The 15,410-nt window shown below is 50.3% G+C and overlaps 1 protein-coding gene across 4 annotated transcripts in view; it reads left to right on the forward strand.

Annotated features, from left to right (window-relative positions):
* OTOF (otoferlin) overlaps positions 2,811-15,410 on the forward strand; it is a 37,969-nt gene continuing 25,369 nt past the window's right edge. For 2 of the 4 annotated variants that reach the window (XM_021392384.1, XM_021392385.1), the window contains exons 1-10: positions 2,811-3,000; positions 7,358-7,431; positions 9,425-9,551; positions 9,833-9,887; positions 10,725-10,856; positions 11,210-11,272; positions 12,069-12,153; positions 13,259-13,418; positions 14,183-14,369; positions 14,753-14,939. In XM_021392384.1, coding sequence (XP_021248059.1) covers positions 2,954-3,000; positions 7,358-7,431; positions 9,425-9,551; positions 9,833-9,887; positions 10,725-10,856; positions 11,210-11,272; positions 12,069-12,153; positions 13,259-13,418; positions 14,183-14,369; positions 14,753-14,939 — 1,117 coding nt within the window. In that variant the 5' untranslated portion in view covers positions 2,811-2,953. Of the gene's footprint in view, positions 3,001-4,046; positions 4,547-7,357; positions 7,432-9,424; positions 9,552-9,832; positions 9,888-10,724; positions 10,857-11,209; positions 11,273-12,068; positions 12,154-13,258; positions 13,419-14,182; positions 14,370-14,752; positions 14,940-15,410 lie in introns of those variants that run through there. The other 2 variants (XM_021392386.1, XM_021392387.1) reach the window with 2 other exon arrangements.

Here is a 15,410-nt window from a genome sequence, read left to right on the forward strand (position 1 = left end):
ACCCCTGCTGTGAGTAGGGACAGCTCCCACCAGTTGCTCAAATCCCCATCCAACCTGGCCAGTCATCCCATGTCCCAGGCATAAAAACACCCAGGATTTGGGACACAAGCTAATCTGTGTTAAATCCCAAATCTTCCTCCCAGTGGATAGCTCAGGAGAGGGTGTGGAGGTTTCACCATGGAGAGCTGCCTCAGGCTCAAGAGAGCGGAATAAGGGGCAAGGGCCTGGGTAAAGCAAACCCCGGAGGCAGCAGTTCCAGGGGCTTTCTGTGGGACCCAGCTATGCCTGCAAACCTCTCTCATATTGCATGGCAAAGGGAGGCAGATCCTGCCTCTACAGACATATCCCATGTAACATGATGATCATCATCCCTGTCTGTAGGGCTAATGGACTCCCAAAGGCATTGAATATGAATAAATGTAGCTGGCATGGGTGGGTTCAGGATGATGATCCTAGCCCAAGGTAGGGCAAGGGAGACCTGAGGCAAAGCATCCCCAGAGCAATTTGGCTGGATGCTGGCTGGTGGGGGAGAGTTTCCAGCCTGGCCAGGGACAGGGGTGTGGGAAGGGCCATGAGACCCAGGATAGGTTCAGTCTTTGGAGGAGATGCATTCTGCTCTTCATTGCTGCTGCTCAGCAGCTTGGGGGAGGTGGAGAAGATGCAGAAGGAGAACATCATACTGCTGCTAGCCAGCAGGGACTGGGTGGTTGCAGAGAGCTGTGGGACATTGCCTCCTCACTACCTTGCCATGCAGTGCTGACCAAGGCCAGAGTGGTGAACACTGCATTGAATGAACTTTTTCAGCATCACCTCTGGAAGATCCTCTCAGGGGGGGATTTTAGCCAATGTTCCCTTCCCCTGTCCCAGTGGGCTCCCATGGGCTGTGGGAGGGCATGTCCACTTGGGTGGGTTTGGTTCTTCCTCATGCTTATCCTCCTGGCTGTGTCTCTTCCAAACAGTGAAGACCCTGAAGACGCCAGGTACTGGGGATGGTATCCCTCCTTTGCTCAGGCCCTCTGGGCATGCCGTGTGCTTGCATGAGACATGCATGTTAGCAAACCAATTCCTGCATGTTGTTTGGACACAAGGAAAGGTCCTAACTGCTTCCTGCCCTCTTCTTCCTGAGGACAGAGCTTTATTGTATTCACTCCATCCCATCTTCTCCAAAGGGCAGGTAGACTGTATTCTCACCTATGCCCAGCAAGGACATATTTCCTTCTACACAGGGGACTTCCAAAGGAGATCAGAGGATAATATTTATCTGCTTGCATAGCTATCAACCCACCCACCCATCCACCCATCCATCCACCCACACACTCATCCCTCCATCCATCCATCCACACTTCCTTCCCTCCTTCCACCCATTCTGTCTCTCCAGCCCTGGTGCAGTGAGATCTCTCTCTAGTGTGCTGGTTTTGTTGGTCGCTTGATGCATGATGCTGATGGAGGTTTTGAGGGGAGAAGGTGGGTGTGGGTCTTTGTCACTGCAGCAGGATGAATCCCATTGAAGGAATCAATCTTTCTGATTGCAGAGCTAAGGCTAAGGGGAAAGAGAAAAGACACCTCACGTTGCCATTCAGGTACCTGACTCCCCCATCCCTGCCTGGGGCCACTTTTAGCAGTGTTATTGCTTTCCATTGAAACAGCTCCAGGGCAGGACCTCAAGTTCATCTGTGCTCATAAGAGCGCTTAAGACCAATTTGCATGAAGACACAAAGTAGGAATTCCCTGCTGGTGCCACTAATGGGAAAATTGCATCTTTTTCCAGCACAAAAATGTTGAACTGTGGCTGTTTGCAGTCAGAGAAGCATCCTTCTGCAGTGAGGGGTGGAGTGGAATGGGCAGGGGATGAAGGATGGGACAGAAAGAGAATAATCTAGTGTTGGCTGTTTCACTGGGGCCCTCGGAGAAGGGTATCTGTACTTCTCATGTAGTGCAATGTCAGGTACTTCTGCACCCCCTGTCACCACCCAGAACAACATAGCCCATCCACCCAAGGATGCAGCTCTCCAGCTAGGCATGGTGGACCAGACCCTGCAGCATCCTGGAATGGGGGCACCTCCAGGGGAACTTGGATGGGTTTTGGCCATAGCTGGGCAGGATCCTGCACGGGTGAATTGTATGGGGATACAAAGGCATTCATCCACATCCATGAACCATGGGAGGAAGCAGGGAATTATTTAAACCCCCACCGCAGGGAGGGGCACGAGGGCAGCTTTTACACTGCAGGTGATCCAGCCGGGCCACTGGCATCAGTGCTTGCTTGTTGCCATGCCAAGCACAGCTGGCAACAGAGGCATTTCTGCAGTGTACTCCCAGAGCGGGTGTTGGTGCATGTGGAGGGCAGCACTGACAGCCCCAGGAGCAGCTCCTGGATGGATTTCCTTGGCTGCTTCCCAGCCCAAGCTCCAAGCTGACCCCTGCCCTCCTTGGGCTGAGCTGAATGGTTCTACTCTTCCCAGAGCTAACCTAGCACTGGGTCCTGGCCTCTCTCCTGTGTGGGTCTCCTGGACATCACCTGTCTAAACACCCACTTAACACACCATCTTTTTTTAATATATATTTTTTTCCTAGCTATTTTTCCAGCAGCTCAGTGAACAGGCAACCAGAGGGTCATACTCTATAGCCACCCTCCCATTCTGTGCCCCCAGCACAGGCGCAGCCACAGGGAGAAAGGAAGCAACAAACTGTAATTAAAACCCAGCTCTCCTAATTACCTTCGACAGCTGGTTAATTGCATTCCCCTCCCATTTTGCTGATGCACTGAAGGGGAGATTAGGCAGAGAAAAAAGAGTGACTAAGGAGGTAGGGTCAGGGCAGTGCTACAGCCTGGAGATGGGGGTACTTGGGAGAGCACATAAGGATCTGTAAGGGGAAGAGCAGTTCCTTCTCCTTTTGTGGTCTGATGAAGCTCTTGATGTGCACTGAAATATGCCTTTTTTCCCCCTGATGCATGGCCCCTGGCTCCAGCAAAGGCAAAGAGAAGACAAAGGAGCACAAGTAGGTTGGCTCTCCTTGCTCCTCTTCTTCCTTCTTGCTTCCAGCTTTCCTGGCTCACATTGTGTTCCTCACACACATGGTGTGCTCTCCCTTTCTCTAAAGTTAAAGCTGAGAGTGCCATATCCAGAGGAGCTTTGGGTTTCTGAGAGGTTGGGGCAGTAGGGAGTTTGGATGCAGATTATCAGTACAGGACTGAGGAACAATGACTTAGCATCAAATTTACAGCTCCAATGTCCACAGGCCAGCCTGCTGTGTCAACCACATAAGTACTCCTTCAGCTCCTGCTTGCTTTTACCCCAGCTCCTCATGCTGTCCACACACCAGGCTGTGTTGGAGCATTCTCCAAAGATCAGCATCCTGCAGCTCTCCAGTGTAACAGATCTGCTGAAACTTAAGCTTGAGTAGTCCAAGGGGCTGCCCAGGGGCAATCCCTCTCCCAGCACAGGCTGTTCCCAATCAGCACGGTCTTTTCTGGCTCCTGTTTATTGCACTGCTGTTAAAGTCAAGTTTACAGCAGAATCTTGTTGCATTGGTAGTGCATGGACAGACGGATGCTCTTTACGAGAGTGGAGGCAGCACACACCTGAGAGGCATCATTCCTGCAGGGAAATGAACCACAAAAGCACTGCTCTCGTTCCCTGCTCTCAACTCCCCAGTAAAAAGCAATGATTAAAGTGTCCTGTTCAGCCATGAATAATTAACCAGCAACCTGCAACTAGATCTTTAACTAGGAGCTGGCCTGGAGAAAGGCCACTTCGAGCTCCCCACGCATGCCTCCAAATCCACCTGTCCCTGAGTGCTCCCCCCCTGCAAAGCCACCCAGGGTAACCCAAAAGGTGCAAAGCCACGCTCTTCTGTCAGCTGCAACTTCTGGATGTGCATTTTGTCATTAATGGGAGGCAATCTGTTTGCTCAGACACCAGAAAATCCAAGGGAAGAGCACTGTGGTAGGCTGGGTGGGTGCTCTAGTGTCTAATAGAGGGTTAGGCTTTCTTGGAAGCCTGTCCTGACTTGGGAATGACATTGAAATGCGCAGTCCTAAACCTCCAGTCTTGCAGGAACTTTGCTACCACACTGGGTAGCAGTGGGCTAGCAGCTTGCACTGCTTTGGAGGGGAGTGGGCAGGTGAGCTGGCATTTTTAAGCAAAGCAGGCTAAAGCCGGGCTGCGGCAGAAGGGGTTGGTCTGGGTGGCACTACACCGCCTGTGTTGGCATCTCAGGTTCACTGCTCCTCATGCAATATTCACACGGGGACGGTGTCAGCTCGCTGCCAGCTCCCCATCCGTGCTGCCGGGCGGCTGCGGCCATCTCCTTCCTCGTTTTAGCCTGGTGGGAGGAACATAGGTGTTGGCACGACCTTTCTTCAGTGCTGCCAAGACCCTGCCGTGCCTGGAGAGGAGGCTTGGTGGGGGTCTCCATCCGTGCTTGGCCCCAACCCACTTGTGGGGATGGCCGCCCCACCATAGGTGTGCTGCTGGTGGTTCTTCTGTCACCACTGAGCTCCTCTCCTGGAAGAAGTCGGGTGCCAGAGAGCTGACAGGTGAAGGTAGTACCCTGTGGGATGGGGATAGGGAGGGGGGCAGCTGTGGGATGTGTCATTGCTCACCTGGCTTGGAGAAGGTGACAGATGGTGCTTGGGAAGGGGCTGGAGCTGCTGGGATGGATCGTCAGGGCGTCTGCCTGCAAAGCATCTGGAATGGCTTTTTCCTTGTTGTTTGCTTGCTCTTCCCCTTCTCCTTGGCACTGCCAAAATTCACAGGAATCCACTTTCATCCACTTCTTCATTTTCCTTTTTCCTTTGTGGCCTCCAAACTGCTGCTTCCTAGATACTCCTGGGGGCCACGCTCCTCGGAGATAACATCAGGAAGGGCAGTGGTGGGGAAAGGATGCAGGTGGGGCTGAGATGAGCAGTGAGGAGATGTGGCCAGGATGTGGGAACAGGGGACACCACCTGAAGCTTTCTGCCTCTGAGGGACCTTGTGCTGTCTGAGTGCTCCTCTCTGCATCAGCCGGAACCAAGTCTCATTTTGTGAATGTGCTGGAAGCTGTGAGGATATAGGTTTCCCATCTCTGGGGCTTCTGATGCTGTTAAGTTGACTTTGGGGATAGGTGAGAGACTGCTATGGCCCATCTCCCCAGTGCATTCACTACAGGTCAGCTGGCAGTGAGGGGTCACTGTCTGCAATGTGCATCCCTGCGGGAGCTGGGTTGGACTGGTCCTGCTGGGATGGGTGCTTAGTCCCAGTCTTATATCATCGTAGATTCATCTAGGTTGGAAAAGATCTTCAAAATCAAGTCTTCATCAACCTGACCTACCAAGTCCCAAGACTAGAGGGAGGTCTCCCTGCCTATAGCAGGGGGGTTGGAACTAGACAGTCTAAAAGGTCCCTTCCAACCTAAACCATTCTATGATCACTAAACTATATCTCACAATGCCACCTCCACACATCTTCTACATGGCCCCAAATCATCCTCATCATTCCCACATCAGATGCTGTGCTATCTGGGACCCGATACATCCCTGGTGTCTTTGCATCGAGCTAGATATTTTGGGTCCTGGTGAAGCACATGCACTGCAGGAGTCTTTCCTGCAGGTTCCTACTGGACCAATAACCAACTGCTCTTCTGCTTTGTTTTATTTCCTAAGGTAGTAGTGAGACCCTGGCATAGGCTGCCCAGAGAGCTGTGAATGCTCCATCCCTGGCAGTGCCCAAGGCCATGGATGGAGCCCTGGGCTGGTGGGAGGGGTCCCTATGGCAGGGGTTGGGGCTGGGCTGGCTGTAAGGTCCCTTCCAGTACAGTTATTCCAGGGTTACAAATCCTACTCTTTGTCCTTCCTCTTTCTGCCCATTGAGAAACTGCCCCTCTCCATGGATCCCATGAAGGAATCACAGCTACCAGAGAGACCTGAGTCCTGAACGTTGCTTTAATTCCAGTTAAACCTCAGCTGTAAATAGTTCCTTTATCTTATGCTAGCCTTCTGCCCTCGTTGAATACCACCTCCCCCTGTCATCTTGGTGAATACATTACCCTCCTATTCCCCTTACTTTTCCTCTTGTTTGCTCCGCCTCTGCCAGCAGCCTGCAAACATCCAGCTGTTATTTATACCCATCAGACTGGCTGTCATGCCAGGACTTCTTCATCCCATCATTGGCCTCAGGAAGATGAGTGACAGCTGAGATGGGAGATCCCCAAGTTCTGGTGCTGTTTCCCAGCATGTGGGGAGCACAGCTCAGTCCTGCTTGGGGCTGAGGTCCTTCTTGCTTCCAACATGAACACATCCATCCAATCTGCCATGCTTTTGCAAACATTAGCACTTTCAGATCATGGGAATTTTCCAACTGAAAAAAAAAACAAACCCCATCACCTTTATCACCACCTGCTCTTGGGACAGTTCCCCAGGGCATTTCCTTCAAGTACTTCTCTGGCCCTTTGCTCTTTAATTTAGAAGGGACCTATTGCATGGTCTGACTTCTGCTTGGTTTCAGTTCTGCAGATACTGTGTTGGTTTTTTTCCTACTGGCACTCTCAGCTGAATCTTGAAGCTAAAAGTCACCCAGGTTACATCCAGTGTTGATAGCTTTCACCGAACCTCCTGCCTCTTTGCAACAGCAGCATGGACTTGCACCCAAATACCAATGAACCATTTTCTGAAAATATCTGCGATGTTGTTATTGCCTGTAGCAATCTCTGTTAGACGTGTATTTGGGAGCAATCCACTCTGCAGTGCAGGAATGCTATCATATACTGTACAGTGGTTTTTATGGGCAGTTGGTGTCACCCTGCAGTACTGTGCTGTATGCAGGTTAGGGATTTTCTCTGCTGTAACGCACCAAATTGCAGAGAAAATCCCTAACCTGCATACAGCACAGTATACATACTGCATACAGCGCAAGCCAGTTGCTAGATGTTGAGTTCATCTACATTGTCCTGATCCACGAGGCTGTGGTGTAACAAAGACCAAGTAAATTTTTTAGTGCAAAGAAGGCTTTAGCCTAGTGCCCTAGGGAGCAACCTCACAGCAGGGCAGGAGGGACCAGCAGGGGCGAGCAGTAAGAGAAGACGTGGGGCAGGCGGAAGAGTTTGCTGGCTGATAATGCTGTGCTCCAGCTGTGTTTTATCCCAGCTTGGGGATCAATACTGAGGACATAGGAGACCCAGGACTCAGGGTGGTGTGTTGATGTGGGCCCTGCCCAGGGGTGTGCTGGCCTTTGTTGGCTGTTGTCTCTGTTGGTCTTTCAGCTGATATTTCCTCTCTTGCTTCAAGCTGTGAGAGGCTTCTCTTGTCCCCACACCCAACAACAGCTCTGACAACACGGGATTCAAGGTTTGTTTGTTTGTTTTTATCCTCTTACAGAGCTGGGAAAGGAGTTTTTTCAGCCATGAAGCTTGGCAAGGCGCGTCCCGCAAAAGATGACCATCGGAAGCAAGGTGGGTGCTGGGAAAAGGCTCTTCCCTCCTCCAGTGCTGCTTTTCCACAACCTCCTAGGAAATAATCTGAGACACCACATGAGGGGGTTGTGTTGGGCACAGCCAGACCACAACTCGGGGACTGGAGAGAGAGTGTTTGGTGCATGAGAGAAGAGAGAAGGTCTCCATGGGGAAATGGGAGGAGGAATTGATGGAGAGAGTCTCCCACCATATGCAATTGTGTCAGAGGCCCTGGAGGTCCAGAAGGCAGCGTCCAGCTTATTTTTAGAGATTATTTGCAAATGTGGCAACGCAAAGCACGATTTCACCCTTGATGTGTGCACAGTGAGGAAGGGCTGAGCTGCTGCAGGGCCATCCGTCCCACACTGAAATCGGACGCCTTTCTGGAGAGGCACAGAGCATCAGTGATCGGAAATTCATTGCTGTTTCCATTCAGAACAAAGTATTGAGTTTCAATGGCAAAGAATTGAGAGAATGCCTTTTTGTGGTGAAGGACAAAATGTCATTTTAGATGTTGTTTCTGGGTGACTTCCCCACACCCGCTGGCAGCTGATACTCACACGGCAATAGCTTCTTCCCCAGCTATCCACATGCTTCTTGCTCGCCTTGCCAGGGCTCTGCTCACCTCACAGCACCTCCTCGGGGATTGGACTGGATGATCTCCAGCCATTCCTTCTACTCCCTGCAATCCTGTGGTTCCCTCTCTCAGACCCTTGCTTTTGCCATCTGGTGATGGGGTGAGGTGGGTGTGTTGCACCCTTTAGTTATATGGCAATGTGCGCTGAATCTTGTCCTGTTGGACCACGTGCTGCAATGCTCACTGAGCTTCCCAATGGCCGAGTGTTGGTATATAGGCTCAGGACAAGGTGTATGATGACAGAAACCCTTCCCAGCGTGCCCAGGATCTGGAGCCAGCAACCTTCCTGCGCCATAGTCTGCTTTCCTTATGCTGCCCCACAGAAGAGTGCTAGTCCTGCTCACATCCAACACACCCAACAAGTCGCCAAAAACCAAGCAGGAAAGGTGCCTGCCCAATTGCATGTGGGAGGATTAAATCTGCTGTGGTCTGCCCTGGGTTCTGATTCAATCTTCAGAACTTCCAGTGAGGATAAGAAAACCCTTTCCCCACAGTGCCTCTCCACCCTGATGGAGAGACACCCAGCCTAGATTTCCCTCACTTCACCAGATCCCATGGTTATTTCCATTTCATTTCATTGAAGCAGGCTGGAGAGAACTGATTTCTGCTCTCCCAGACCACACCAAGCTGAGAGCTTGCCTAGGTTGGTAAAGAGATGGGAGACCAGGAGCTACCCCTGTACTGTATGAGTGGAGTTGGTCACCATTGGTGCCAACGAGCAGTAACCCAGCAGTTGGACCAGGGCTTCTGACCCCACAGATAGAATTTACCACTACTTTGCTCCTTGCTTCCAAAGCTGTGACCAGAGCAAAAGCAGGAGGGGCAGGCACTGTGTGCACATGGCTTTTACATAAGGAAGTGCAATGTCTCAGCAACTTCTTTCAACAGAAATGCAGAGCAGCGGGTGACTTGGCCATGTCTCTCAGTGCCCATGGGCTCTGGGGTCTTGACCTTCCCTGCAGCAGTTTTCCACCTTGGGAAATGACCCCTTTTTCCCATTTTCTCACACCCCTCTGCCCCAGAGCTAGATGGTTTGTTGTGTTTGCAATTGCAGCTAGAGCTGCAGCTTGCTCAAATGCTGTTTCACCCTTTGATGTCTGGGTTGTTTCTCATTTTTCACTTTTCCAAAGCTTCACAAAACCACATGTTGCCCAGGCAGAATAACATGTCACATGAGGCAAACCTATTTTTAATCCCTTTCAGACCAGGCTGTCTGTGAGCTGACCTGGTGGCCATTGTTCTTTGTATTATCGGGTGAGGTTGATAGGACGTATTGGTTACCTTTCCCTGCACCTTTAATTATTCACCGAGTGGAAACAATGAGAGACATTCCTTTGCCTCTGTGTGTTTATGCAGATGAGCCCGCTGTTCTGGAGGCAGAAGACCTGGACCGAAAAGTCATGAGACTCGGAGGGGGGCTGGACCCAGACACCATCTCCTTGGCCTCTGTCACAGCTGTCACCACCAATGTCTCAAACAAGAGGTGAGGGTTGGATGTGAGCCTGTGTGAGCCAGGAGGTGAGAGCACGCTTTGCATCCCGCATCCAAGAGATGAGTTGCACTGGAAATCCCGTTCTCCTGTGCAAGCAGTGTTTTTGGGAAATATCCAACCTGCTACAAAGACCACAAGTGTTCAGCGGTGGCTTGCAGCCTCTGGTGTTAAATTCCTCAGGCTCACTGAGAGCAGGGGCTGCCAATGCCCCGTCACGGTTTGCAGTGAGTTGACCTGTTGTTTGACTGAGGGTTTCTCCTGTGCCTCCAAAGGTCCAAACCTGACATCAAAATGGAGCCGAGTGCTGGGAGGCCGATGGATTACCAGGTGGGTGACAATGCTGTGTCCCCAACCACAGCTCACGGAGGGGAGGACGTTTTGCAGAGAGCTCTAAAGGAGAGGAAGAGGCAGGTTGAGAGCTTTCCTTTCAACCCTTCTTGGTCTGAGAATGTCAGCAGGACTTTTACTTGAGGAGCTGAACCTCCTCATTCCAACGTGTGTCCCCACCTGCCCGGGGAACAGCTCTGGGACCAGGAGGAAGGACCGGAGCCACTTGAGCACATCTGGGCTTGCTGGTGCCAGCATGATCCATAAACTGATTTCTCTTCTCATTTTTGCCAAGCTGTGCTGATTCAGCAGCATTTTAGCTTTCTGTCCTTGCCTGTCAGCACAGCAACGTGTCTACGGGGATTTCTCAGAACGATACAAAAAAAGATTTTTGTGATAGATTTAGCGCAGGACATTCACAGCATCCACTTTGGAGCCCCAGATGAAAGCAAACAATAGAAGCAATGAGAGCAGGGTGTGGAAGAGGTTTAATTATGTGTGTAATGAACCTAGAGTGAAGAGTGAGACATACAGGGAGTGAGTGTGCTGGGTTCAGGAGTGATGTAACCAGAATATAAAGAAGAAGGGAAAGGCGCCAAGCAAATTTCAACTGCAAGAACATAAGGACCAATTAGTTGGCCAGTGTGAACAAGAGGATCACATGGGCGGTGTTAATGAGGGAAGTTGAATCTCTGGATCATGACCAAAGTACTTGCCTGGATAACCTCCAGAGGGGCTCGAGGTGTGTCTATACACTGTGATGCCCAGTATGTGAGCAGTGAAGCTGGGCTGGGTTGGTTTGGCTGCTGCAGCGTTGGGTGTGGGACCTCTCCGCAGGTCAGCATCACTGTCATTGAGGCCAGACAGCTGGTTGGGCTCAACATGGACCCCGTGGTCTGCGTGGAGGTTGGGGAGGAGAAGAAATACACATCCATGAAAGAATCGACCAACTGCCCTTACTACAATGAGGTGGGTCTGTCCTCCAGTGATGGTCACCACTCCTGCTCCTCCAGCGCTACGCAGCTGTTAGTTAAATGGGATTTCTTGTCACCTGGGTTTGTTCTGGATCAGGGGTGGGTGAGGTGGAGGCTAGGGAAAGAGGGCAGTGGGCATGGTCCCAAGATGATGGAGCTCAGGGATCATTGTGACACTGCTCTCAGACATAGATTTTGTATTTGGGCGGTGCTGTGCAGAGCTAGGGGTTGAAATCAGTGTTCCTTGGGGGTCTCTTCCAATTCTGAATAGTCTATGGTTCTATAACACTGGTTTTTAACCCAAAAGAAGCTGTTCTCCTGCCTTCACACCTGTTCTTTCCCTTTCAGTACTTCGTCTTCGATTTCCACGTGCCCCCGGACGTCATGTTCGATAAGATCATCAAGCTGTCTGTAAGTGAGCATGTGGGCATTGCCCTTTTCTCTGAGCTTTGGAGAAGTCCATTTTGCTCATGCACTGGGGATGGATTCGAGGTCCCAGACAGGAGCAGAGGTGTCCGGCCCCACAAGCCTCACCCCTTTGGCAGACCTCTGGTACTTCTTTGTCACTGACCTTCATTGCTAGGGCCACCCAGCTGTGCATTCTGTCCCCTCCAGAGCTGCTGGTTGGTGTATCAGAGCCTCAGCCTGTTTTGCAATATGTTTCAGCTTTTGGGGATGTAAGACCCTCCTGGAGCATGAAGCTGGGCGGAGCATTGTTGAAATACAGAACTACAGTTGTTAAGATCAAAACAGCCCTCCCAGAACCATGGAGGACCGTGAACAAGGAGATTCACCAACCAAAGCACACTAATTAGGAGCCTGTACATCTATCCCACGCACAAGACAGGCTGTGCAACTTCTCCCGCAAAGGGAATTAGAGCATAGATTTCAATCATCCTAAAGACCCTTCCTTCAAGTGAACACTGCAGTGTTTGTTGCTATGGCGGCTGCAAACTATGTCTTGTTTCAAAGATGGATTTGTTTGCATTGCTCCCATTCAATCCAAGTCCATGCTTGCGAGAGTGCTAAGCATGAACTGCCAGCCTGGCTGTGCCTCACAAAGTCCACATACAGAGTGAGGTCCAGCACAGACCAAGGAGAATGCATCAGCTCCCTTCCTCTCTGACACTGAACACCTCTGGAAGGAGCCCTGGGACCCCCATGGCATGCACATACCTCTGACTTGTCTCCCCCTCTCAATTTCCAGGTGATCCACTCAAAAAACCTCTTGCGCAGTGGGACTTTGGTGGGCTCCTTCAAGATGGACGTTGGGACAGTTTACACCCAGCCTGGTGCGTAACCACCATTTGCCAACATACCTACCTGCACCATTGAGAAATGTCTTTGCAAGGGATTCAGGCAGGCACTTCTTTCCTCAGGTGATGGTAATCTAATTTATTTAGAATCCTAGATGTAAGCAAGTCATCAGGGCTCCTCCGGAAAAGGTGGTATATCCCATCTGAAATAAGGCACAACAGGCGGGCTGAGATGCCCTCTGGATGTGCCAGCTCTCCACTGTCCTACTGAAGATGTCCAGGCTGTTAGAGTAAGCAAGACTTTGCCCCTCCAAATAGCCAAATTTCATAGAACCATAGACTCATTTGAGTTGGAAGGGACTATTAAAAGCCACCTAGCCCAACTCCCCTGCAATGAACAGGGGCACCTACAGCTCTGTCAGGTGCTCAGAGCCCTGTCTAGCCTGGAATGGATCTTGGCCCCTGTGGCTGGCATTTAAACCAAGAAAGGGAGATGGCCAATGTGCAATGAAAAAGAGGTTGATGAGAGCTGCTGCCACGTTGCTGGTTGACAGTAAAGCCCTCAGTGACTTAGCACAGATGGGCCCTATGAGTTCTCATAAAATCAGTTGTGCAATTACGGGCTTCGTTTATTGCACATCTGTTTCAGGAAACCTGTTTTATAGAATTGTAAAAGAGCAGTGAATGCTTTTGGCATCCTGTCCTCAAGTGCGGGCAGGGAGAGCTGGCATGGATGGGATTAGTTTAGAGAATTGCATGAAGGCCAAAGGAGTCCCTGGAGATCTCATCTAGTCCATGACCTCACTGCTCCCTGCCAGATTCCCCAGGATACTTCTGCATGAAAAGACCAGTCCCTGAATCAAGGATTCATACTGGTCCTGGCTGAGGGACTGATAAAGCAAATACACGTCCAGGAGACCTGTAAAAAGCTTGTTCTGTGTGGAATACCATTGCCTCTTTGAGGAGTCAGTGCTTGCAGTATGCCAGAGCTGAGCACATGGCAATACCTTCAGAAAAGATAACTCCAAAATCGCTGTGTTTCCGTGTTTCATTTCACTATTCTCTATATTCAATTATATTCCAATATTCTGTTCTCCGTATTTCATTCCAATAAATGACAGCCTTGTCCTCTGGCTTCCAGAGCACCAGTTCTACCACAAATGGGCCATCCTTTCTGACCCCGAGGATCTCACCGCTGGGCTGAAGGGTTACCTGAAGTGTGACATCGCTGTTGTGGGGAAAGGGGACAACATCAAGACACCCCACAAAGCCAACGAGACAGAGGAGGATGATATCGAAGGGTATGGAAGTAAAAAACAGGAGAGTGTAAAACTTCATTCTAGCCCTAAGTGTTTTGGGCTAATTAAATACCTCCTCGTTCAACCGCAGGCTTTCAAATCCATTTCTCAGCCACTCACCACAATCTCAGGCTTGTGGCAAAATGCTGGCATCGCTTTCTTGACTTGCTGCAGCCCAGGGGCTTGAGGCACTGCCTGAGCTATTTCAGGTGTTGCTCTGTGCTGTAGCCATATTATGCCACTTTGTCTTGGATAGATCTAGCAACTCCTCCAGAGATTATTCTTGTTCGCATTGTACCCCATGGCTCTCATTTCTTCTCCCAGAAGAGGAAAGAAAATTCTTCCAATAAAAGACATTTGGTGGAGTTTAACTCTCACCTCAAAATACACACCCCTTCTCCCATGATAAAGGAAAAGGCTCTTCTAACAACTCAGTCAGCTGGTTGGCTTTAGATGTCTAAATTAAGCTGAGTTTAATTGTCCTTTAGACTCCACTGATGATAATGATTACATCCCTTTGGTGGAATGCAGATTGTCCCAACTTCAAGTGGCTCCTCCAAGATTTTGCTTACAAAACCACCACTCCCCATCCCAAAAAGGGAAGATGCATGGAAACAGGGCAGCCATAAAATGCATGGCTGCAAAACAGTTCTCTTTCCATCTCCTCAGAGCCTGTGCTCAGGAAGTGAGCTAATTTCACCTACCCTCTTCAGCAAGGCTCTCTGCCAGCCCCTGTTTCCATCCCTATTTCTTTGCTGTTGTTGCAGAAACCTCCTCCTACCAGATGGGGTTCCTCCAGAGAGGCAGTGGGCTCGTTTCTACATCAAGATCTATCGAGCAGAGGGCCTGCCCCGTATGAACACCAGCATCATGGCCAATGTGAAGAAGGCTCTCATTGGAGAGAACAAGGACTTGGTAGACCCTTACGTGCAAGTGGCATTTGCAGGGCAGAAGGTGGGTGAGCACCAAGGTGGTCCTGGGAGGTAATGCGAGCAGGACCAGACACTGTGCTGGTGACTGGAGACAACCTCATTTGTCCTTGCACGATAACACTGAGATGCATGGCAAAGTCACATTGTTTGCTGCATGTTGTGTTCCCCCTTCTTGTGCAGACTACGATGGGTTTGCAGCCATCTCCAGTAGAGGAAAAGAGCTCATTCCCTGGGAGAAGAAGAAGACGAAATGCATGTTTCAGTGGTCATTAGCAAGGGAGGAGTTCGGGATGTGTCCTGGGTTTGGCTGGAATAGAGTTAATTTTCTCCATAGTGGTTGATATGATGCTTGTGAGCTCCAACCACCACAGAGATATCAGACATCTTCCTTGTCCCACTCGGCAGGGGAAGACATCAGTGCAAAAAAGCAGCTACGAGCCTCTCTGGAATGAGCAAATCATCTTCACAGAAATGTTCCCCCCGTTGTGCAAGCGGATAAAGATCCAGATTCGAGACTCGGACAAAGTCAATGATGTGGCCATTGGTACCCATTTCATTGATTTGAGGAAGATCTCTAACGAAGGAGACAAAGGTAAAACTAAAGTAGGGTGCAGGACCATCCTCATGGCAGAGATAGCAAAATAGCTCAGGCTCTCTTCCTAGTTCTGGAGGTAGCTGCTTCTTGGCTGGAGTGACCAAGTCTCACTGCAGTGCCCTTCTGAAGTCACTGGATGAGAGTTCTTTGTAAATCAAGTCCAGTCACAAGCCTCTAGGCCAACACTTGAAAGTAAAGACACTCAAAAACAGTTGTCCCTTTCCAAGATATCTGTTTCCACGAATGGATGAGTATCTGACAGGCTCCCACATTCACACATACATGAACACACGAGCACACACAGGCAGGAGTATCATGAAACCATAGATGGTCTATGAAAAAGAATAATGGGGAGTTCTCCTTTATTTCTTGACTCTCATATTAGGCAACTTGCACAATGGGAGATTCATCTCTCTTTGGGCTGACGCATTGCAAAGTGCCCATCACTGCCTTCACTGCAAAACTGTT

This window comes from Numida meleagris, chromosome 3 (genome assembly GCF_002078875.1).
Source record: "Numida meleagris isolate 19003 breed g44 Domestic line chromosome 3, NumMel1.0, whole genome shotgun sequence".
Taxonomy (NCBI): Eukaryota; Metazoa; Chordata; class Aves; order Galliformes; family Numididae; genus Numida; species Numida meleagris.